The sequence below is a fragment of the Lissotriton helveticus genome, chromosome 6 (genome assembly GCF_964261635.1).
Source record: "Lissotriton helveticus chromosome 6, aLisHel1.1, whole genome shotgun sequence".
Classification (NCBI taxonomy): Eukaryota; Metazoa; Chordata; class Amphibia; order Caudata; family Salamandridae; genus Lissotriton; species Lissotriton helveticus.
Genome location: NC_136067.1, coordinates 1,452,956,471 through 1,452,982,557, shown reverse-complemented (window position 1 = coordinate 1,452,982,557; position 26,087 = coordinate 1,452,956,471). Strand labels below are relative to the sequence as shown.

The window sequence follows — 26,087 nt, the reverse complement described above, 5'->3', positions numbered from 1 at the left end:
ATGGCGAGTTGTGGCTGGGAGATCTAAAAAAAAACGATCTATCTATCTATCTATATATATATATCTATATCTATATCTATATCTATATCTATCTATCTATCTATCTATCTATATCTATCTATACATCTATATATATCTATCTATCTATACATCTATATATATATCTATCTATCTATCTATCTATATATATATATATATATATATATATATATATATATATATCAATTCAATTCCTGACATTCTCCTTCCAGGTCAGTAAACACACGAACTCCTCTGCTGAAGAAATGCTTTTTAATGCAGATTAAACGCAACGGACAACTCTACGCGTTTCAGGAGCTCACCTCCCTTGCTCACGAGTAAAAGTGTTTGTGTTCACAAAAAAAGTATTTAAAGAAACATGTGACTTGTTAACAAAATAAAATAATCATAGAAAGCAGACTGACGCTGCAACATAAACAGTGATTCGATACTAATGTGGAAAATAACCTTACTGCTATTATTTCAGCCCTTTCATATCCCTTGCATACTCTGTGGAATACATATGAGTTTAACCACCCTTATTATTTGAAAGATTGTGATTTAACCGTTTTATACATAAAAGGAAAAAATCGAATTACACATTCTATTTTTTGTGGCTTGTTGCTCGCCAGTTCCTTAATAAATCATATGACATCGTGCCTCGAGTCATTTTGCCCCAGTGGGCAAAATGACTCGAGGCACGATGTCATATGATTTATTAAGGAACTGGCGAGCAACAAGCCACAAAAAATAGAATGTGTAATTCGATTTTTTCCTTTTATGTATAAAACGGTTAAATCACAATCTTTCAAATAATAAGGGTGGTTAAACTCATATGTATTCCACAGAGTATGCAAGGGATATGAAAGGGCTGAAATAATAGCAGTAAGGTTATTTTCCACATTAGTATCGAATCACTGTTTATGTTGCAGCGTCAGTCTGCTTTCTATGATTATTTTATTTTGTTAACAAGTCACATGTTTCTTTAAATACTTTTTTTGTGAACACAAACACTTTTACTCGTGAGCAAGGGAGGTGAGCTCCTGAAACGCGTAGAGTTGTCCGTTGCGTTTAATCTGCATTAAAAAGCATTTCTTCAGCAGAGGAGTTCGTGTGTTTACTGACCTGGAAGGAGAATGTCAGGAATTGAATTGATGTGAGGCTCGCTACCTACACACGAACCGCCCTCGGTAAGAGGCTCGAGGGAAGCGGAGCTTGGCGGCTGCTAAGCATTTTCTTGAATTAATATATATATATATATATATATATATATATATATATATATATATATATATATATATATATATATATATATATATATATATATATATATATATATATATACTGAAGGTACGGAAGTGTCCATTGAAAAGCATAACTTGCACTCAGTTTATGATGAAGAAATGTGGTTTTACCGTCATCTACATCAAAACCCAGTAAAGCATTGCAGGACAGTCAAACAGCATTGTGGGTAATTGAGTCCCGTTTTGATTGTGCTGAAAATCACCCGCAAACCTGTGCACAGTAAACCTGGAGTTTCGTTGCCATTTGGAGGTTAATGTAACCTAAATTAATAACTGGTACTTAACTGTGCATAAAAGGGAAATAACACCATGAAAAGAAGAAAACGAAAAAAATATTCAGGATGAACTGTCCCTTTAACCTGGGAGTAATGGACTGAGTCCTTCCTTGATGTTCAAGAGTCACGTTATTTAAATCCTAACAAACCCACTGACTTTGCAGCAACTTGGCATTTGATAAAGAGTCCCAGACTCGAAACGCGTCATGCCCATGAATCTTTTTTAAATAAAGAATACTTTTAAGTAATGCTGGTGTGGCCTGGATTACGTGACAGACGAAGCACGTTTCCTTTTTTGGATTTCGAGAAGTGTCTGACACACTTCAACACGGGCCCCGATCCGCAAGGGAGAGGCACTCTCATTGTCAGGAGGTGAAATGGAAGCGAGGAGCTTGGTAAAGAGTGCCCCCCAGCTGCAAAAGGCACAGGAACGAAGGGATTGACAGAAGGGCCACTGGATGAGGCCCGCCTCAAACCGAGTGATTGAACCCGAAGCAACCAGGATCTGCAGAGGAACTGTTTCCTAAGCCGGCATACTCAAGGCAGAGTCCTTGAAAGACGAATGCTGCCCAGTGGTAGTGGAACTATTTTCTGCACATCGAAACTGAGGTACGGAAGTGTCCATTGAAAAGCATAATTTGCACTCAGTTTATGATGAAGAAATGTGGTTTTACCGTCATCTACATCAAAACCCAGTAAAGCATTGCAGGACAGTCAAACAGCATTGTGGGTAATTGAGTCCTTATTTGATTGAGCTGAAAATCACCCGCAAACCTGTGCACAGTAAACCTGGAGTTTCGTTGCCATTTGGAGGTTAATGTAACCTAAATTAATAACTGGTACTTAACTGTGCATAAAAGGGAAATAACACCATGAAAAGAAGAAAACGAAAAAAATATTCAGGATGAACTGTCCCTTTAACCTGGGAGTAATGGACTGAGTCCTTCCTTGATGTTCAAGAGTCACGTTATTTAAATCCTAACGAACCCACTGACTTTGCAGCAACTTGGCATTTGATAAAGAGTCCCAGACTCGAAACGCGTCATGCCCATGAATCTTTTTTAAATAAAGAATACTTTTAAGTAATGCTGGTGTGGCCTGGATTACGTGACAGACGAAGCACGTTTCCTTTTCTGGATATATATATATATATATATATATATATATATATATACATATATATATACATATATATATATATATATATATATATATATATATATATATAAGAGAAGGGAAAGGCTTGAAGCAGTTTGGGGAGCGTTTTTATAACGCTTACAGTAAAAGGTTTTAAAATATATTGAGTGGGACAGGTTATAGATATAGACAATGAGTGAGCAATGGGTGCCCATGGAGAAGGAGACAAGTAATGATCTAATGAAGAAGATGGTAGCGGACGAGGTAAGATCTTTGGTAAATGATACTTTGTGATCGGTGTTTAAGAGGAAAAGGAAAGCAGATGTTTCAGATGGATCATGCCTCTAGCATAATGGGAAAAAGGAACATGAAGAGAAAGAATATAGAGAGATGAGGATAGGTTCAGGGCTTGGCAGAAATGTGGTCTTGCCACAACACAAAGAGAAGGTGATCAGCACAGCACGAAAGAGGGTGTCCTTGGGGGCACAAAAGATTCAGGAAGTTTCTGATGATGATGATAATTCATATGGGTATTATGTGGAGTGTTTTGACAAGCTTGTTTTTGACAATATGGAAACTGAAGAATGGGATCGGGATCCTTTGGGCGGAAGCAAATAGAGAAATTTAACACAAGTGGCAAAAGAGATATGGAGTATTTGTCTGGAACAGAAAATAGGTGTGCAGGCGGAGTACATTCAGGTCTGTTCAACGCGGCAGCAGATTAAAATTCAAAGTATCTCCAAGATTACAGTGGCCTTCCAGTTGCCACGATATTACAGTTGGAGAGCGGATCCACAGGCGGAGGTAGTGGATGCTTTTCAGCAGATTTGGAAGAACTGTTAGGGTTATGCGTTGCCTCCGTTTTCTATGATTCAGAGGGTGCTGTTGACGGTAAGGAGGCAGTGTTGTCAGGTTATCTTAATAACGCTGTTTTGGACAGCTCAGCCATGGTTTCTAGGGTTACTGGTGTTGCTAGTAGAAGAGACTTTCTTGATTCCCATGACAGAGGATACAGAAACAGGGTCAGGAGGAGAGATTGATCTGTTAGTCATAGACGGCACCTTGAGCCTTCTTGTTTGGAAGATTTCCAGTGTGGAAAGCAGTTTGAAGGCCTTTCGGAACAGGTTCAGGAGTTGCTCAAGGAGTCTTGGGTACCTGGAAATAAGAAGAGATATATCGGAGTATGAAGGAAATTAGTTAGTTGGTGCATGGAGAGGGAGGTGGATCCCTTGGAGGCATCTCCTGTAGTTTTGGCAAATTATTTGTCAGATTTATTTGACAAAGTTTTTCTGATAGGACAGTTAATTGTTATAGGTCTTCAGTTGAGCTGTAGAAGGTTTTTCAATAGGGAGACATGTTTTGATTTGTAGAGTAAAGAAAGGGATTAAGTTACGAAGACCACCAAAGCCTAGATATAGTCATTTATAGGATGTGAATTTAGATTTGAAGAAGATAGTGAGTTGGCCTTGTAATAGGTATTTAACATTACAGCAGCTGGGCAGCAAAATGGCTACACTTTTGTGTTTGATATCTTTCAGAAGTGTTTCAGATGTTCACGGGTCTAAGAGGTGAGTAATAGATTTTATAATCTGGATGGGGTGATTTTTAATATAATAAAAAGAACTAAGACAATGTCGTCTACAATTTTCTACCCAAGGTTTGAGGAGCATCTGCAGTTATGCGTCGTGCAATGTTTAAAGGAGTATGAGAGTAGAATGGCTGAATTTAGGAGAGATTGAGTGAATCAGTTATTGATTTTGTATCTTAAACCGCTTAGTGCAGCGACTATTGCCCGTTGGGTGAAATGGTGTATTTTAGAGTCAGGAGTGGATATGTCTAAATTTGGAGAACATTCAGTAAGAGGGGCTCTGGCGAGTCAGGCTCTCGCATGTGGTGGTCACATCGAAGAGATTCTGAATGCTGCAGACTGGTCAAATGCAGATGTATTTCGGAAATTCTATCTGAAACCTACGGACATATTTTAGCGGTGGTGCTATCACGGCTTTGAACATGCATAATGCTAGCCTCCGCTCTTGACATGAACTGTAGATTCTCCAAATTTTAATGAACGGAGAATCTGGATTTCACTAAGGGCACGGAGGTTAGCATTATCCCTCCCTCCCTTCCCAGGCAAGTTATTACGGGAGAGTGAGAGTGTGTATTTGAGTAAAGTGAGAAGTTGGAATTGTTTAAAATGTAACTGGGATGTGCAACTTTAATTGCAGTATTCATTCGAGGTAACGCTTTGCTCTTTTGATATAGAATCTTTAAAGATGAAGAATGGAAGAAGGCAGAAAGAGTCAGGAAAAGAGGAGGATTTCTTTTGTTGGTCGTATTATTTGGATAAAGTTGAGGAAGTTCTTGGAGCAGCTAAAATTCGAAGATGGCTGCTGTGTTCTGGCTTATATGGACTGTGGTGATGTTCTAATACTGGATTTTTGGGTGTGATTAAAAAATGCTTTAAAGTGCTGCAGTTTGGAGTGGCAATAAAAGGTCATGCATAATGCTAGCCTCTGTGTCTTTAATGAGATTCAGAATCCCTGATCATTAACATTTTGAGAATCTGCATTCTCTCAAGCAAGGTATTAGTCAAGAACGGCATCATCACAGTTTCAAAAGCTGTGAAGATATCCAGGATAAACAATGCTACTGGGCCTCCACATAGGCGTTTTGCTTAAGATTATCTAAATTAGACACATCCCATCTTTAGCACCTCTCCCAGGCCTACAACAGCCCTAATTTACTGATACCTCAAACATCTGCACTAATAAGTTAGAGAGCTCTGTCCCAATGATGGAGGAAAGCTTTAGATCTACAGCAATATAAATTTCATCAGGCTCCCTACTAGACCCTGTACTGCCTAGAATATGGAAGTGCTTCGCCAAGGATCCATGCCCTGCACTATTACTAACACGTAATAAATCGTTGGAAATGGGTCAAGTCCCTCAGGCCTGCAAAAAAGCATTAGTAACTCCGCTGTTAAACAAGCTCTCAGCCAATCCCTCTGTGCTTAGTAATTATAGACCTACATCTTAGTCAGCACTTCCTGTGAAAATTCGGGAATGATAGGCAAGTAAGACATTGTCGACATTACTGGAAGGCCAAACTCTTCTAGAAGAAGAGCAATTAAGCTTCAGGCCGGCACATGGTACTGAATTAGCATTGGTGCTGGCCTCGAACAAGCTGCAAATGACAGTGGACAGAGGTCAAACGGCAGTTCTGATCCTATTTGACCTATCAGCCGAATTTGACACAGTCAACCATAAGAGACTACTGTCAAGAATAGCCAAGATTGGAGTAGACGGAACTGTGCTAAAATGGATTAAATTGTAATTGACAGCACTCAAGCAATCTCACTCCACCCTTACTACTCAGAATTTAAAGCAATAGAGTATGGAGTTACCCAGGGTTCAGCACTAAGTACGATCCTTTTCAATATATATGCACCCTCTACTAACTCCTGTCTGATCCCATGGTATCAGTCTTATTAATTATGCAGATGATACTCAACTCATTTATCTCTAGGAAACGACAAGCCAGAATCACTAGACAGATTAGATAACTGTCTGAGGGACATTGCGAAGTGGCCAATTCAACAACTCCTTAAAGTTTAATGGAGACAAAACCGAAATTTTTTGTTGCTCAGCCAATAAACTTTTATTGGAACTCCTGGCTATTTCTGGCTATTGACAAATTATGGAAATTCAGAAGCATCACGGTTAATTCGTAATCCTGGGGAAATCTTTTATAACAAGCTATTCATGGAGAGCGATGTAAACAAGACGGCACCTACCTGCTTTGCATTACTTTGCAATCTGAGGAGAATTTTACCTATACTACCCACACAGGCAAGGACGCTGATAGTACAATGTACCATCGTAAGCAGGCCTGATTATTGTGATGTCCTGTTACTGAGACTACCAGAATATTTAATAAAAAGACTATATAGAGTACAAGCACCATCTGCGAAACTAGCATTAAGTAAGCCAAGAACAGCATCTCCTCTACAGCTCTGAAATCACTATGCACTGTTTTCAGTGCAATTCAGAAAAAGGGTCCTATTCCCCTGCAGACGAAATTCAAGCGGTATGTACCTTGAAGGAACTAAAGTTTGCCCACTACAAATCTTCCATGCATCCCTAAATTTCATGACCTACGGCAGGCATGGCGAGCATTCTCAGGTAAGGCAGCACAGCTCTGAAATAGGCTGCCAGCACACTTGAGAAATAGTAAGATCACTTTTAATTTAGGGAGGAGTTTAAAACCTGGCTATTCCCATACAATTAATGGTAAAGGCCCACTGACCGATAAGTAGCTTTCTATAAGAGGCTAGCGCCTGGATACCTCTGAGGTGATAGTTGCACTTTTTAAAATATTATAAATAATAATAAAACATAGTTTGAAATAATTAGGATTAGTTATGTTCTCCGAAACACTTAATATGCAGGAATAAGGATCTAGTAGAAAACAATTTTCAGTGTACAAATCTTGTCCAAAGCTAAGCAATCTCAACCTTCGCTCTGGGGAACCAGCCCGAGCACAAAAACATAGGCGAATTGGATCATTCACAACCAGTCCTGGCCAATCATGAAGAATACATCAACTTGGTTATGTGGGAACGAGATTCATTGTTTTGTATTGCTTAAAATACAAAACAATGCCTGGCAAACATTGCGAGATGTACTCAAAAAGGCTTTCACAGCCATTGAAGGCCATTCATCCCAAGAACATGTCCCCTTGGAAGTGCAGGTGTTAGATTTTTATTAACCAGAAACAGCACAATGCTATGCGAACATATAGGCACAAGTAGAACTGTTATGATTTGGACATACGCTTACAGGTGCTTAGTCACCTCAGTTCATTTCTTAAAGAGTTTTTTGGCAGACATGTTCATAAAGTGTGCAGTAAATTAATAAAGCAGGATGTAAGGCAGCTTGGAATGAAACGATACCCATAAATCAGTTCCCTTTTTTCTCACAAAAAAGCTACGCTGTCAAAATCAGTTGAGAAAGGATCGGGTTTGTGAAAATCAATTCATAGTGGTTAGTATACATTCATATTTTAGAATAATGTTTCCCCAAAGATGAAATGACTTACTTATATAAGAGGTGCGAAGTTTTTTCACAGACTCAGAATATAAGCTAGATAGGCCGCACATGCAAGAAGCCACAGTCTGCATACCTTAATGAAGCAATGAGAAAAGAAAATACTGACACAGCACAACAGGACACAGACAGAAAACCTGTGGGGCAGAACTGAAAAGCATTAGTAATACGTGTGCTTTATCCAGACATGCAAATTGTTAGTAAATGCAAATGAGAAAACAAAACACAAAGTACAAGTAAGTAATACATAGGCTAACACAACGGGAGTCAGATTATGTTAATGTATTGTCTTTGCCAGTTCAGCTAGACAAGCACATGCAGTATACGTTCATAAATCAGATACACGTGAAGTATGATGACAGTAGACAAGCGTTAACAGTAATGAATTTGCCGAACTTTTAACAATGTTGAGCTGAGAAGCAGTTGGTCATCCATTTTAGGAATTCAAGATTTTGCATTAAATGAAGGGGGACACTGTTAAAATGCTGCATTGTAAGTCACTTTTTCCGCTTGATATCGTAAACATTTTACAAAAGGGGAAACAGTTTCATCTTAGCTACCTCTGATTACTATAGATAGAACTTGCTAGCAAATCACTGACAGGAGATATGAGAATGAGATACTTAGGACATAATGCAATCTGTCAAAGTTTCAACAACACTCAAATCCAGCAATTCATAGAGGCTAGTGTAAAGTTGGGGGCCCTGGGCCCTCATTGCTAATAAGGACTGACGCAGACACAGTCAGCTACTTGGTACAACTGGCCCAGAGCACGTGCGCTCGGCCCCTTTTATTAAAGCTGTGTCACCTGACCAGTGACATCAGTGGTGGGTGGGTGTTCAGTGTGCTGGCTTACAAAGCACTAGACTGCTCACCGTGATTCTGGATCACTACATCCCTCCCAAACTTCGGGGAAAATGAAAATAACCGAAAGTCCAACCTGTGGGAGAAAAGGTACAATTCGCAAACCCCACGACAAAGTTCAACCTGTGGGATAGAAAATGTACATACAAATGTAACACTGGACTCTGTAATTTGGAGTGAGTCTCTTTGGTGGATTGCAGGTCGCAGATGGTGTAATTGCTGCATCCAGGATTCATGAGTCACTGTGGCATGGTTTGCCATTTTTCTTCGGCGGGTCCTATCTTCTGTCTGCGCCGCCTGGACGTTGCTCTCAGTCTTGCCTTTGCTTGGCACCACTGGTGATAGTTGGTAGTTTAGATAGAAGGGTGACGTGATCCGAGTATTGTTTGTCTTCTCGGTTCTCCTCTTCAGTCCTGGTCCTTGGTGATGTCTCTGGGCAGGTTTAAAAGTATTTCTGGGCAGATGAAAGGAGTAGGTGCATACATCCCTCTCACTAGGATGCCCCTCTTCGCCGGTATTCCTCTCTCACAAGATGTCCGGGAGGACCTCTTTGCCAGGCTTCCACTGGACTGGTGTTGTCGGTCATGTTGCTCCACCATAGCCTTCGGGCCGTGAGCGGGGCGCTCCACGATCTTCACCGTTGTGTCCGAGTTCCACCTGAAGGTTACGCTGTTGACTCTTTTCTTGCACGCAAAGCTTTCCTCTCCGTGGGTCTTGCAGACGCACCGTCATGGATCCGTCTCTCTTGCGGGACTTGCTGCCACCAGAGTCCCTTGAGGCCTTTGCTTATTGGGCTGCCACGGGTTGATGTGGAGTGGTCAGTTCCTCAGCCGGATGTGTGAGCATTCTCGCCATTCAATCTTCCGCTCAACCCCAAAGGTAGAATGTTGTCAACAGTCCAAACTTGCTCTCTTCTACGATCGCCACATGGATGGATGGCTTGTAGATGGATATCTTTGACTTGTGCGGCCGGTGTTCATGCCAGGCCTTGTTCTCCGTTGCACTCCGGTGTTCCGGTGCATGTCGCCATCTTCTTCTGATGGGTGTGTGAGTTGACTGGTCACACCTCTTCACTTCTTGTGATCTTCGAGTAGCACCGTGGCACTCACTACCCTTCTTCTCCTCCAATTCCTTTCACGATGTGGTCGGTCCCTTTTCTTCTCTTCAAACCACCCAGGCCATCTCCGTGTGGCGTGCACTCCACCCGAATCTCCCTGGTTGCGTCCTACCCCTAGGACACACTTTCCTCTTCTTCCGATGGCCAAACCAGGCATCGCACCTTTCTTCCTGTCGCTCCTTCTTTACTTCGGGTCGGTGTCATCAGACCTCTTCTGAGTCCCGTCCATGGACCTCTTCTTGATCTATTCAGTTGCTATGCCTTTGATCTTCTGGCATGTCTTTGCAGTCGTGATCTTCTGACTGTCCGCTTCTCCTTTCTTTTCCTTCCGGGTGACCAACGGCCTGGTCATCTTCTCCTTTCCTTTCCGGGTGACCAACAGCCTGGTCATCTTCTCCTTTTCTTTCCGGGTGACCAACGGCCTGGTCATCTTCTCCTTTTCTTTCCGGGTGACCAACAGCCTGGTCATCTTCTCCTTTTCTTTCCGGGTGACCAACGGCCTGGTCATCTTCTCCTTTTCTTCCCGGGTGACCAACGGCCTGGTCATCTTCTCCTTTTCTTTTCCGGGCGACCAATTGACTGGTCCGCATCTGGCGGTGACTTTTTGGCAAGTCATCTTCGCTGTGACCTACTGACAGGTCTCCGAGGACGCGATCCCTGCGTTACTCGGTCGTGGTGGCGTGGAGTTCCTTCACTCCTTGCGCGGTCCTGCGCAATGCTGTTTGGTTCTGAGGTGTGGAGTTCCTTCACTCCTTGCGCGGTCTCGCACAATGCTGGTCTGTGGCGTTGGCGTGTCGCTGGGCAGCGTCACTGGGCGCTCCTGACTTTTGGAGCTCCTGGCGCAGTGCTGCACTGTCCTGACGTGTGGAGTTCCTTCACTCCATGCGCGTTCCTGCGCAGTCGTGGCGTGTTTCTGCGTTCCTGCGCTGTCTCGTTGCGTGTTCCTGGAGTTTCCGGCGCGTTCCTGCGCTGTCTCCTGGCGCGTTCCTGTAGATTTTGGAGCGTTCCTGCGCTGCTGGTGAGGCAGTGTTCTTGTTCTTCTGGCGCGCTCCTGCGCCGTCGCTTTTTATCTTCTCAGGCTGTGTGGCGTCTGTGCATCAGTCTTGGTGCATGCTAGTGGTTTCGCTCTTCTCCTGGCACATGTGCACTTGGCTCGACGCACCTGTGCTCTCCTGTCATTGTGTCTCTTCCTTACGCCATGCAGACCCCTTGACCTGCTTCTCACTTGTCCCGGGGCACGTTCGGTGCTTTGGCAGCCTCGTGCCTGCTCCAGTCTCTTTAGAGGGTTTGTTGGGATCTGCGGGTGCAATTTCGTACTTGGCCACTAGGTGGCAGTGTTCCGCTGCAGGGTTCAGCTTTGATTCAGCGGCAGCTTGCCTTGCAGCTGCCTTCTTCACGTGTTGTTTGTTTTCCTGAGTCGGCTTTCCTGTTTGTTGCCGGTGCGGGGCCTCGGCGCTGCTGGACACCGAGTTGCAGAGCCTCTCCTCTCGTCGAGTTAAACTTTTATGGTGTTGTCGCTGGGGGTGGGTGAGCGCATGGTTGTACCGGCTCCCTCTGTTAGCGGCCAGGTATCTTGGGCACCACTTTTGCTCTGACGTCCGCTTTGGGCAGTTCCGTCTTGGCAAGCTCCTATGCAGCGCTGCGGGGGAAAGGGGGCTGGTGCTGCTCCTACCAGCCTCGGGCCATGTGCTGTCCTCTTTCCTTTTCTCACCCCCGCCGCAGCAGCCTTCAGCAGTTCACACGCTGCGGGGGTGAGGGTACTGGCATGTATCTGGGGGCCACTCGCATCCGCCGGCCACAGTTGCTGCGCGGGTGGGCTCCGCTGCAATTCCTGATGTCTGGCACTGGTTGGGGGTACAGACAGTACTTGTAGCGGGTGGGCTCCGCTTCTGTTTGCTGTCACTGCCCACACTATGGTCCGCTCCACTGTGGGCTATCCTTCTTGTCCAATGCGGACATCATTCACTGCTCTCCCCGCCGCCGCAGCCTCACTTTCCTTACGCGGTGCAGCGGGGGAAACGCTGCGGGCAGGCCGCGGGTGGGCTCCGCGAGTCCTGCTTAATTAGTGTTCATTGATGGCGGGTGGGCTCCGCTTCGGCTATTAAGCGCCTGGCAGCTCCCCTCACGCTGCGGGCGCTCTTCGGTGGTCTTTCACCCCTCCGCCGCACTTCTCACACGCGGCGGGGGAAGCGCTGCAGGCAGGCCGCGGGTGGGATCCGCTGGCCTCGCTTTATTACCGGGCAACAGCTGGCACGGCTCACATTGCTTGGGGCACAGTATAGTCCTTTTACACTCTGAGAATGGTAAAAAAGCTTCTTCCTTTTCTTCCTCCTAATTCAGGCAAAACCCTAATGTCTACATTAGTCCTTTCAAAGATTGATTACTGTAACGCACTATGGCTGAATGCACAGGAACAAGTCATGAATAAATTGCAATTAGTGCAAAATGCCGCAGCAAGAATTTTAACTGGCACACCTAAATTCTCATCCATATCGCCCATCATTCGCCAACTTCATTGGCTACCAGTGAGAAGCCGTACAAAGTTCAAGGCCTTGTGCATCATCTATAAAACATTGAACAACACCGGACCGGACTTTCTAAAAAAATCCATTACTCCATACAAACCCAAACGTTCTCTACGCTCTGAGGCATCCCAGCTACTCCATATTCCACGCACTAAGAAAGCAACATGGGGCGATAAGCGCTTCACAATTGCTGCTTCTAAATTGTGGAATGAGCTCCCTCTTAATATTAGATCAAGCTCCTCCCTACTCATATTTCGGAAGCACATCAAAACATGGCTTTTCAACCAGTAAGCTATGCAGGAGCTCTCTGCAATCTTAACGAACTCTAGCGCCGAGACACCGGAAGGTATTTGTGCGCTTTTAGAAATTTTATAAATAAAATAAAATAAAATAAATATATTGTTGGCCGCCCGGCGGGGCGCCACGGCTATGCGGGTGGGCACCGCTTGCAGGGACAGTGCCTGGCAGCTCTTCACACGCTGCGGGCGCTTCCCTCCGAAATTCATTAACCCCGCCGCAGCCTCACATTGCACACGCTGCGCGGCGGGGAACAGGGGACACTCCTAGCAGGCCGCGGGTGGGCTCCGCTGGCCTTGCTTCATTGCGCACTGCTGGGGTGGCTTCAAGGTTCATAGCGGGTAGGCTCCGCTCTGTGTTTTTCGGCGGCGCCGGCCGCCATTTGTACTGTTGCGAACGTTGCGGGTGGGCTCCGCTTTCGGTGCTTGGGCTCACCTTCGGCCGACGGGCCTTTTCTCCTCCACGCGGGTGGGCTCCGCGGAGGTTTCACCGGGCGGTGGCGGCCGATGCAGGTGGGCTCTGCACGGCTCTCTCTCTCTTCACCCCAGGCAGGGTTCAGTCGCGGCCGACGCGGGTGGGCTCCGGTCGGTCCGCTCTTCTTTCCCCTCATGCCGGAGGGCTCGCGCTGGGCATGGAGGTGCGGGGTGGACTCCCAGGCACCTCCTCATGGATTTTCAGGCCCGGGGCACAGCACACGCCCCGCGGGCCTCTCGGCGGCCGGTGCCGCTTCCACAGAGGGGTGCCCTGCACATGGGCACTTCCCTTCTTCTTTCCGGGTTTTTTTTTTCCAGCTGCGGCACGCGTGGCTAGCGTCTGCCTCGTCGCCAATGTAATGTTGGGGGCCCTGGGCCCTCATTGCTAATAAGGACTGACGCAGACACAGTCAGCTACTTGGTACAACTGGCCCAGAGCACGTGCGCTCGGCCCCTTTTATTAAAGCTGTGTCACCTGACCAGTGACATCAGTGGTGGGTGGGTGTTCAGTGTGCTGGCTTACAAAGCACTAGACTGCTGACCGTGATTCTGGATCACTACAGCTAGCAGAGGGGTCTCCAACCTTTTTACGAGCTAATGAAGTTCAATGAAAATCATACCGAGCTACTAATTTTGTTAGTTTTGTAGTGATGTAAAAGTGACCACGTCAGACAAAATAATATTAGTGGCCACCCGATTCAAGATTAGCACCAATTGACCACCTCAGTGGATGGGGCAGTGTTGCCACCAACAGCGTAAAAAAAGATTTGTCAACGTGGATTGCCTTTAATTGGGTAATACAGAACAGTCATAGCTGCAACACATCAGGCACCAAGGTAATAATATTAGTTTTAAGTCTCCCTTAAACCAAATGATTTATCACTCAAATATCAGCTTTAAATGTATTTTGGAAATTCAATAATTTTTTATTCAAACATATTAAGAGTTCTAAGAATACACACATTTTGGTCTGAATACACACTTTTCAATTTTGATATACATATATTAATTCAGAGAAGCAAAAGCTTCTAATTTAGTAATGGCTGAGCTGCACACAGGAGAGTTACTAACATGTAGCTGAATAGCTACCATTAGCTCACGAGCCACTTGTTGGAGAAGCCTGGGCTAGACTAAGACTCCAATATGTATCCTTAGCTCCCCAGGAGGTTCTCAGAGATGCAAGAATTAGACAGAAGGACAGACGAGAGATAAAGAAATGAGTTTCCAGACAAAGGTGAATAAAAAAATGGCTAAAATGTATTTATTATAAAAATCGAAAGGTTAAAAATTGGTGTGATTAGTGTACTGATGAGGTTTTACAGTAGAGCATTACAATAGTAGCCCATTTGAGTCCATGGCCATTACAAATAACTCTGCACCTAAGGGATCTGACACTCTAGAGCTCTCCACAACATGTTATTGTCACACAGAATAATTAGGACTATGCTTGGCATAATGATGTCGCTCATGACATACCATGGGTGCATTTGACATAATTAACTTTCCCTAGCATAATGGTACTCCTGGAATATTGATAACTATACCGCTGCTATTGGGGTCATTCTTGACATAATTTGAGGCTCTCCCTTGCATAATAATGAATACATATTTGCCGATATACTGTACATAATGGTAGCCATTGCATAATGGTAACCATCCTCGACATACTGGGTATGTTCTTGAAATAAGTATGGCTTTCGCTGGCATGTTTGTATGGGCCTAATTGTGGACATCACTGAACTATTGCGGGCATCCTTGACCTAATGCTGGCTATCTCCAACATAAAAGGGACCTAGGCCAATTTGTGCCTAACTTTAATATGCTGTAGCTTTTTTGACATAATTGTTGCTATACGTGGTATAATGGGGAACCGGATATGATAGCGCTGGTCTTGAAATAACGTGATAATTCTAGATATAATTCTGGCTATCTCTGGAACAATCATGATGGACGATGTGAGATGTCCTATTTGTTTGATGTGAGATGCTGTGTCTAACTTCAACGTGTCTGGATGTGTGAATACTGTAATTATTTTCATAACTATCTATTTATTGGATCAAGATGTGTCCGGGGTTCTAAATTTTGATATATATGACAAAGGTTTTATTGCATTTTCGTTTTTTTTGTTTTTGATACCTTCGGTTCATTATCTCTATTGATTTCACCACAATGCTTTGATATGATTTTACTTAATCGTGCAAATAAATAAAATAACTTGAAGAGAAAAAAACATCATGGTGAGACTTCTTGCTATATGATGGCCATCGTGTAATTAGATGATAGCTGGTGATGATAATGATAAATAGGCGTTAAAGGCTGAATCATATTTACGTGGTGTAGTTGGTAATGATGGAATCCTTGCGGCTCCTGATGAACTCAGTAGAACAGTGATGTAAGTATTAGAGCGTAGTAAAGTGAATGCAGATGTAGAATGTTAGGTTCGCAGTTACACTCGTAATAATAAAGACTTGTTATACTAAGCTTTGTGTGTGGCATAGTCATTGGCAAGTAACCGGGCTGGGGAGGACGCTACAACTGGCGACAAGATAGGGGTTAAGGAACCCGAAGATCAACAGTGCTCTCCTAAAGGGTTTGCTGTGGTCCAGCAAACTGTTTGTGCATGTCAAATGTGCCTCTGTTAAAAGGTCGGAATCAACGTTTGGCATATGTGGAGTCCAAGTGCAGCCCCAGTCCGTGTAAAGCATTGGAAGATATTCAAAGCTTCACTGAGTAGTATACACACTGTTGGCTGAGAACTTGCTGTGAAGGCCGCAAAGAGAGATGCTTCACTACTACGCAACATAAAGCCATACATCATATTGAGTGATAACGCCAACCAGGTGTCAGGCAGCACAAAGATGCTTACAAGCAACGAAATTCAAATCAAACAATGGTCATCTGTTTCCAGAACTGAGCAAAGAGAGTCATTCTACTATTGGGGGAAGTGACCCCAGAAGAAGCACCCAGGGTTGTGCTTGCGGAGCTATCCATTCCCCGTAGCAGCAAACCACCAAAGCTGGTGGGTGGCGGTTCAGAACAACTCCAAAGGTCGCCTCAAAGCAAAGGGTTCCAATGGAGACCAAGAGCGAGGTCATGGTTTCACAGACTGTCAACGATGACCCAGATGCCAGCACAGTACAGGAACTTAGAGATGGTATGGATGAAGCAGGTCCTAGTGAACAGCAGATGGTTGCGGAGAGAACTCCACCCTCAGTGTCAGCCAATCTTGCAAATGGCTACAATGCAGTCACCTTCTTGGAACCACCACCGCCATTCGATACAGACAAAAAGCTGAATTCCGGTGAGAGATGGACTGCCTGTATAGAGACATTTGATGATTTCATTGATACTATAGAAGAAGCAGATAACAAGAAGATTATCATGTAACTTCAGAATCTTGCTGATGGAGGTGTAAAAGAAGTCATAAAGGAAATGCTGTGAACTTAAGACATTACATACAGTCAAATCAAAGCAGCTTTGAATCTCAAATCCAATCCAATGCCCAATGTAGATTACGAAAGGTAGATCTTAAGTCCAGGAGAGGAGAACAGAAAGCTGGTGAGATCCCTGAAGAATTTGTGGAGCGACTGGATACGCTCAAACACTAAGTTCAATGATTTTAATGATGAGGAAGCTATGCGTCTCAGAGTGATTGACAGATGCTTGTAACACTTGTTCAGACGACGAATGTGAAGAGAAACTCTTAGTCTGGAGTGAGTTCTAATGGCTGCCGGAGCTGAAGAGTGTGCTGATCGACAAGCTGTTTACATAGAGACCAGAGGTGCCCAGAGAGAGTCAGTCATGAATGTGAAAAGTAAGCCAAAGTCCAAGGCAGAGGGACACAGAGTGTTTTCTCCACAGAAATAAATTGTGCTTCAGGTGTAAATTTCCACACGAAGAAAATGTGTTGCCATTGGGCAAATCTACAAAGGCTGTGGAAAGGAGAACTATTCTGTAAGCGTTTGCAAGACAAAAGAAAAAGTAAGTGCAGTAGCTGATTTAAACCCTGCCTGGGCCCGCAGAGGGGAAAGCTCACACTGAGCTTCTACATGAGGGAATCCTGGTTGCACCTTCTATGATGCTGCCCTAACCTGTACAATGAACGCCGCAACTCCTGCGCCCGATTTGCATATTCAATGGAATAAAGCCCTTCAGTGAAGCGTCATCCTTGTGCTTTTCTACCTCAAACACAACGCTATTAGCAAGTCTGGGGAAATTCATACCTCAGATCAGGATCACCCTAAAAGCTGCTAATAATTGAAACTGAGTATTGCAAATCAAGTGGAAGAAAGTAGCTGGGTCCAGAACAAGCTCTGTGGCACGTGGTTCTAACTTGGATCACCAAGAAGAAGGGCCAATTGACTTACAAAGCTGTCCATCTTCAGGGCTATGGGGGCTCCACAAATGCGAGTAAGAGCATTGGCCCACGACCACAAACTTGGGTGCCGGTAGATCAAGCAGGCCACTGGGGTGGGAAGGTACCCTCATCAACAACAAACCAAAGTATTTACAGGCTTTTCTACAAATTTTGGTTCGACTTTCCAACTTTTATCCTTGTACTTTTTATATGATGCCTGTCTTTTATTTTTTACTGTAAACATTTTAATTAATTGTACACTTAATAAAATTCCAAGTTCATCACTGCGCAAAGATAAAGTGGGTGCCGGAAAAATCCAGATGTGACGTTTGACGCACGCCCATAAGGCCAAGCGACCACATCAGCTAAGGCAAATAGACACCAAACAAAGTCGATCAGCATCTAAATCTTTGTCAAACAGTTCTTCAGTATCAACGTCATGTGAAAGTGAAGAAGATGGTTGTGCCATGTTGATGTTTACCTCTGAGAAATGTGTGCATGTTGGACTGGCCACCTGTGAGGAAAAGTACCGGTTCAAGAAAAGTCGACACGACAGCATCAAAAAGAATCAAACATTGTCCGAAAATCACACTAAAAGTCATTGGTTGTTCAATACCTTTCTTTATTGATAGTGGTGCATTGTAGGAAGCTGGCTCTGTATAAACTATATCAAAGTAAGGTATAGTGTGCATAGAGTCCAAGGAGTCCCCAGAGTTATAGTAGTGGCTAAATTAGGTAAGTACTAACAGCTCTCTATGTGGTAGTGTGGACGAGCAGAATTAGTTACTTACCTGTAATCCTAGTTCTCATCCAGGGGTATACTCATCAAAGTCATAATCTATGAATAATCCCTGCCCATGTGCTGGATCCGCCCATGTGCGGGATCCCGGCGCATATAGAAAAAACACACATATATATATATATAAATATATATATATATATATATATATATATATATATATATATATATATATATATATATATATATATATATATATATATATGCATATGTGAAAACATATACATGCAGCCTAAAATATTTCCAAACTGGCAAAGATGCTGAAATTACATAGGTTTGCATAGTAGTAGCTATACTCTCCCAACCCCTAAGGAATAAAGAGAGCAGTAAACATTTGTCATACAACAATGCTTTATTGCCATAGAAAAACCTGTAGTCACAGGCATTTGCCAGTAGGCTGCAGTAGAGTATAAAGAAACACAGAAAAACTGACACCTTGCCTTTAAGGCATTAGAGTAGGGGTACCGTGCCTTTAAGACCTGAAGGCGACCCCCTGCTCCCATGATGCACCACAGGTGGCAGTTAGGTCAGTTCTTTTTAGAGGTGCATAAACACCTGAGTAGATCCGTAAGTAACATATCATAACTTTGCAATAATGCTCGTCCGGGGAGGTGGGTGGGTCGCTTATGACTTTGATGAGTATACCCCTGGATGAGAACTAGGATTACAGGTAAGTAACTAATCCTTCTCATCCAGGGGATACTCATCAATAGTCTTAATCTATGAATAGATTAGCAAACCCATACCCAAAGTCTCGCGGACGAGCAATCAAGTATAAAGCAAAAACATGAATCAACATCATATTTATAATGCAGTTATGCAAACAAATTCCTCAAAGAGGCCTGTCCCACTTGGGCATCGAACTGTGAATCTGAATCTAGGCAATAATGGGGGGTAAAGGTATGTACTGAACGCCATGTAGCCGCCTTACACATTTCAGATATGGGAATGTTACAAAGGAGAGCTGGAGTAGAAGCTTTCCCTCTGGTAGAGTGTGCATGAGGTTTGCCCTGTAAAGCTTTGTTAGCTAATTGGTAAGACAGCGCTATACAGGAGACGATCCATTGTGAAATAGATCTTTTTGAGGCTGACTAAGTGAACCCTGATGGAGGGGTACTTCAGGCCTGTCCTTGCCAAATGTAATAAGTAGGGTAGAATCACCTGCTCCTGACCGTGGATAAGATCAAGAGAGTTGTCTAGACACCAAATGTAAAATCTCTTCCACTTGAAAGCATAAGACTTTCTAGTGGAGGGCCTCTTTGCCTCCTTAAGAATATTCATGCAATCCGCTGAAAGGTCTAGGTGACCATATTGGATGACCTCAGGAGCCATGCCGTCAATCGAAGGGAAGGAGGGTTGGGGTGAAACACTCTCCCTCCATCCTTGGTCAGCAAGTCTGGGCGGCAGGGCAGTCTCCGGTGAGGGACCTCCGACAGCTGGAGGAGATCCGGGTACCACCACTGGCGTGGCCACTCCGGCGCTATCAGGATCATCCTGGTGTTGGTCCTGTTGAACTTCTGTATCACCCCCGGGATCAGAGGCAGGGGAGGAAAAGCGTACAGCAATGTCTGAGACCAGCTGATCAAAAGTGCATTCCCCCGTGATCCCTGCTGGGGGAATCTAGAAGCGAAGACGGGGCATTTTGCGTTTTCCGCATCTGCGAACAGATCTATGTCTGGTACGCCCCATTGCCGAAACACCTCTTGCGTGACCTCTTCGTTGATCACCCAGTTTTACGCTTCTACAAAGTCTCCGCTGAGGCCGTCCGCCTGAACATTCAGGATTGCTATTCATATATATATTCCTTTAGATTTGTAATTTTTGTAGGTTCATTATTATTATTTCTCCATCATGTATATACACTTTGTATACTATGACTGTATTATCAGTGGCTAAAGATAATCTAGCATGCTGCCTTCTCTCAATGGTTGTTTTTTAACTTTATTCACTGCACTTTTTATGCACTTTTATAGCAATTGTTTTGGCACATGTGTATAGTCGAATAGAAAGTGTTAAGGTAACATTTTATGGCAACACGTATGCTATGTTGAAGCTCCCTATTTTCAGATATAGATCATCAACAATAGGGATTCATTTGATCAGTATTAGGTTTTGGACAAAGAACTTATCTAGTGAAAGCTATATTCATGATTACAATTTTACTATCTCTGTATCAGGTCTTTTTTGCAGTTATTGCATTTTGCCCCTATTATCTAGTGTGTTGCAGGACTTCTATGCATTTGTGCAGTTATTATGTTTTGTCTAAAAGATCAAATAGGTTGGCAGAACATTGTCGCATTTGTGCAGCTATATTTAAGCCCCTCGAGTTTATTTTTTAATGGTAAATAAATAAGAACTGACAGCACACTCTTTTTTCTAAATGCCAGATTGAGCTTAAATGCAACAAGAGATGCGGGTAGTCTGAAGACATCATAGACTTTTTCTGTAAATAGCTGACAATGACTTTTTTTGTTCTTAACAATTACAATTTACGTTTAGTTTTATAATTAATTATGGACCCTCTTACAATTCATGTTGTATATGTATTTGCACATTACAATACATCTATTTAGGATGAGGCAAGCACTCGGATTGAATGTAAATTGAGCGATAATTGTACTTAACACTGTGAGCCTTTTCTAGTAGTTTTTTACTTAGTATTTTTTCACTTTCTATTGTGTTAGTAGTCACTATATCACATGGTTATTGCATTGCCTTATTTAAACGTCACAACCATGCGACGCTTGTGAGATACAAAGTGCTAAGTGCAAGCCTAGAATTTTTTTTTTGCCCAAAGGAAGGAGGAAATCAAAGCCTCCACTTTTTTAAAAAAGGAAACCTGGATTGCACAGGGGGCCGCACTAAAAAGGAAGTTAAAAAAAGGTAGAATAGACATACGTATTAAAGCTGCCCGTCCCATTATGGACAATGGTAATAGATTCCAGCGATCTAAATGAGACCCAACCTTTTTTAACAGAGGTATATAATTTAACGAATACAGGTTTTCCAACTTACCCGAGATAAATATTCCCAGATATCTCTTTGGGCGTTTGTTATATATCTGCCTAAATTCCGGCAATAAAGTGTCTACAGTGCAGTTGGCTAAGATTATTTCCGTCTTGTTAATATTTATCTTATAGCACCCCTAACTTATGAAAGTCAGATTTCTTTTTTTAATTTTTACTTGACTTGAGGGTTTTGAATCTAAAAAAAGGGCGATATCATCAGCATATAATTTTATGTTTGTCATTCCAGCTACTGGGACTGTGTCGGTCATTATATCCCTGATTGCGTCGCCAATGGTTTGATGAATAAAGCAAATAAAATTGGCGACAGAGGACATCCTTGGCGCGTGCCTCTGCTAACCTGACATGTCCCAATATTAATATTATTGATGATAATCTGTTCTCTAGAATTCATATAAAGTTGTTTTAAAAGGGAGATTAAAACAATCGGAAAATCGAAACTGTGCAAAATAGCAAAAAGACAGTCCCATGACACCAGGTCGAAAGCTTTCTCAGCGTCTAAAAGCCAGATTTGAGCTTTCACCTTATTAATGTTAAAATAATCCAGTGCCTCCAATAAACATTTTGTATTTGTATGGAGATGCCTACCTGCTATAAAACCACACTGATCAGGGCCTATAAGAGACCCTACTATTTTATTCAACCGGTTCGCTAAAAGTTTCGAAATTTTTTATAATCAGTGTTTAAAAGACTTATGGGCCTGTACGAGTTTGTATTTTCCTTATCCTTTCCTTTTTTTAAAATGCTAACCACCACTGCTGAATGGAAAGAATCGAGGGAAGGTGCTCCTTGTAATAAATAATTAACTAGAAGTAGAAGTTCTTTACGGAGAGTAGCTTCACATTTTTTTTTTAATTCGACCGGAAGACCATCGTCACCATTGGCCTTACCATTGGGAAGAGAACCAATAACCTCATCTAATTCTGACTTTGTAAAGTCCTCGATCAACAATTTCTTATCCCCATGGTCTAATTAGGGTATTTCTAGTGACTCTAAGAATTCCCCAATGGTTTCGGATGTAGCCCCTTCAGTAGCTTGATAGACTCCCTCATAGTGTTTTAAAAACAGCTCGCCAATGGAGGCAGTAGTCTTAGCGTGAGTTTTAGTAACTGGGTCAGTTAGTTGCTCTATCCTATTTCAGGCCTGCTTTTTTTTGGCTTGCCAGGCCAGGAATTTCACTGTGTATTCGCTCTCCTCGTATATCTTTTGGGCATAAAGGTTACTGTTAGTGTTGCCTAAGTCATAATAGAAATCCTTCATTCTGCACTTTGCTTCAGATAGCCTTTGCCCTGAGAGTGCAGATCTTACCCTATAGTGTTCTTGGGTTGCCTGCGTGAGGTTTTCTTGTAATTTAATTTTCTCATCCCTTCTTGCCTTCTGCTTAGGTATTTCTTTGGACGTAATTATTCCCCGCAGAGTGGCCTTAAATGCATCCCAGGTCGTATTTAGTGGAGCTGTGCCTCTATTCTGTGCAAAGAACTGCTCGATCTCTTCCTCAATATCTGCACACCATTGTAAATCCAAGAGGTTCAGTTTATTAAAATACTTGGTGGCTCTGATTCTTGTCTTCCCCAATTTTACCTCCATATGAAGTGCTGCATGGTCTGAAAACGCGTTCGGTAGATGGGCATATTTATGTGGCTCTAATCCATAGGATGTTAAAAAGAAATCTAACCTAGATGCAGAATTGTATTTTGCTGAATGGCATGAATATTCGCGTTGGAGAGTATTACAGAATCGCCAGTGATCGGTGACATTGAGGTCTAGTTTGCAGCTTTGTATGGCAATAGCAACTTGGGGTTTATTCTGGCGCCGATCTTTTTTGGAGGAATCAACTAAAGGGTTTTGTAAAAAATTAAAATCTCCCCCCCATATTATTTGGCCGGGAAGGCCCGTTATAGCTGTTTTTAACTGTAGGATTGGGAGAGGGTCGTCTATGATTGGTGCGTAGATTGTGGCAAGGATTATGTTTGCATGATTTAATTTACCATGTGCAAGTGCCCATCTATCACTGGGGTCTGTAAGTGCCCCTTCAAGGGAAAAGCCTACATGTCTTCCTATTAGTATACATACTCCTCTCTGCGCCAACCCAGCTACTGAAGAGATTTTATGACCAACCCAGCCCTTAAGGATTTTGTCTGATTCAACCTGGTTTCTGTAATGTGTTTCTTGTAAATAAATAACATCTGGGCTAAGGTTTTTTAGCCAGCACTCAAGGGCATTTTTTTTGCGGACGTTATTCAAACCATTTACATTAACCCCTTCAGCGCTCATGACGAGCTCAGCTCGTCATGAGTGACGACGCTCGTACGCTCATGACGAGAACGCGGGTTTTTTAAAAACGCAGCGCACAGCGGGAAAACAGCTAGCGCGCATGCGGTTAAAGGAGACAAACTTTAACATAATATTTGTTCTTCAATGATTGAGATGTTTAGAAGAAGAATAAATAAATAATTACGAGGTATACTCGGGAAAGTTTTGAACCTCACCTTGTGCAAATAAGCAAATGAGCAGAACAATACTATGATAGCAGCAGACAGACAAAAAAGAGCAGCATATAAAGTGCAAAATACAAGGATGTGATTTAAAAAACACAACACCCTTATGTGCAAAGTAGGCATTTAAGATGAAAGGACAGAGCATACAAGGAATATAGAAACGTGTGCAAATACGCAAACATTGCTTTGATGACAATAACCAAATTAGGAGGGCAGAAAGCTAAAGTGCAAAGTATAAGACTATAATTCAATTGACTCAGCGCCCTTATGTCCGAGAAGCGCAATTAAGATGAAAAATTGCAGCAGACAAGATTTGAAGCACCCTTTTGTGCAAAATACGCAAATCTCATAGTCCAAGAATAAAAAACAGGTATTGAACTTCAATATTTAAATATTTAAAGTGCAAATGCGTACCGGATATACAAACCCTACATTTTTTTTCGAGGGTCGACCCTTGTGCAAAATAAGCAATTAAAGTGCAGTTAACCAAGAACTCAAACCCTTTTGCCTTTCCTCCTTTGAGGCATGCTACCATCGTTTGAGCATTGTTACAATCGAAACTAATGAGAGCAAGATATCTCAATATAATAACCTCTCGTGCTGAGAACAGAAAATAAATTAGCATATAGCAAACTCCTACTGCAAGGCTGTACTTAAAGTATTCCATGCCATGGCTGTGTCAGTAATAGAACAATCAATTTCTTAGTGTGTGAACTCCCTTTTTTCCTCCTGCAACACCCCCCTTCACCCCCCTCCCCACCCCCACCACCCCTAGATTGGACGGTGACCCCCCGTGTCCCACTTCCGTCCTTCTCTGTTTCTTTTTTTTCTTTTTGGATGCCATTTATTTGCATCCTTGTGTGCTTCCTGTCCCCCCCCCCCCCCCCCATGGGCCGCCCTTCCTTGCTCGATCAGAAATTATTTAGAGATCCGGCGTATGACTAAAATTATGGGGCAAGTCCTTCAAGAAATGACTGGGCTTCTTGTAAATCTATGAAGATAAAAAATCTCCCTTTTGCTAGGACCTTCAGTTTAGACTGTTCTACGATCATGGCTTGAGCCCCCTTAGCCTTGAAGGAATCAATCAACTTTACAAAGTCCCTGCGTCTATGGGCAGATGCTGCTGACATGTCTGAGAAAATCCGAAAGTTGTTCACTCCATCTACATTAAATGTTTTCTTTGAAAAAGCAGTATTAAGGATTCTCTCTTTTACCCTGTAATCCGAAAAATTGAGCAGTATTGTGCGGGGGTATTTCTGATTATTGGGTTTATGTGCAGGGATTCTGTGTTTCTAGGCTTGCACTTAGCACTTTGTATCTCCCATCTGCACAAGAAGGGATGTCCCTCCCAAATGTCAGAGAATATTATTTTGCTTCTTTTGCACATCATAGCTTCAGGTTTTTTTTTCTAGACAATCAAGAGGCAGACAATTTTTTTTATTAAGAAGATGTTGTTGGAATCTAAAATTACTGATCCTGTTAGAATTACAAAGGATCCAAAGAAGGTTCGTTATAAGTCCTTACAGTGGGTTTTTAAACCGAAAACACAGCTCTTGAAATTTTATGGTATGTTTAAAATAAGTAGTACAACGGATTTAATCAATTTTAGCTTTGGAAAGGGGGGCCGTTTGGATAATAATTTAGTGAGACTTTGGAAGGAGAATGGCTTTGAGAAAATTGAGGACTTCCTCATAGGGAACAGATGGGAATCCTGGGAGGAAATCTCTAGACAGATCCACCACGCCTCTACAATACGAAATGGTCCTTTTTTATGCTCCATGCGGATCTTAGAGAGTTAGATATAGGTAACCTATTTTATAAAAAAGATCTGTCTATAGCATTAAATAATCCAACACAAAAGAAGATCAGTACTTGGATTAAAATATTAAAAGAAGACAACATAATCGACTCCTCCAATAGGATCATAGAAAGGTGGAAAAAAAGGGAAGACATTGAAATTAGCAAGCTGACATGGGATAAGATTAATACATTTAATAAAACCATCTTCTGCGGTGCTAATTTTGAACGTATGCAATTTTATAATAAATGGTTAATTTATAGAACTCCCTCATTCCTCCACAGTATTTATCCCCAAGTTGCCGATAAGTGCTTCCGCTGTGAAGAAAAAGGCACCTGGAAGCATATCGTCTGGGAGTGCCCCAAAATACAGATATTCTGGAGGGAAATAGAAAATATCTTTCCACCATGATCAAAGCCACTATTTCTTTTGATGAGTTAACTTCAGTCCTAGGTTGCTCCCCGAGCCACACTCCACACGACGAGTCCCTATTT

General features: G+C 42.8%; 1 protein-coding gene across 17 annotated transcripts in view; it reads right to left on the bottom strand.

Moving 5' to 3' along the window:
- Positions 1 to 26,087, bottom strand: part of STXBP5 (syntaxin binding protein 5) — a 1,512,194-nt gene that overhangs the window by 439,630 nt on the left and 1,046,477 nt on the right. For 8 of the 17 annotated variants that reach the window (XM_078649248.1, XM_078649254.1, XM_078649249.1 and 5 more), the window contains one exon: positions 7,832 to 7,915. The exons of the other annotated variants lie outside the window; for them this stretch is intronic. In XM_078649248.1, coding sequence (XP_078505374.1) covers positions 7,832 to 7,915 — 84 coding nt within the window. The remainder of the gene's footprint in view (positions 1 to 7,831; positions 7,916 to 26,087) is intronic. 17 annotated transcript variants of the gene reach the window in all.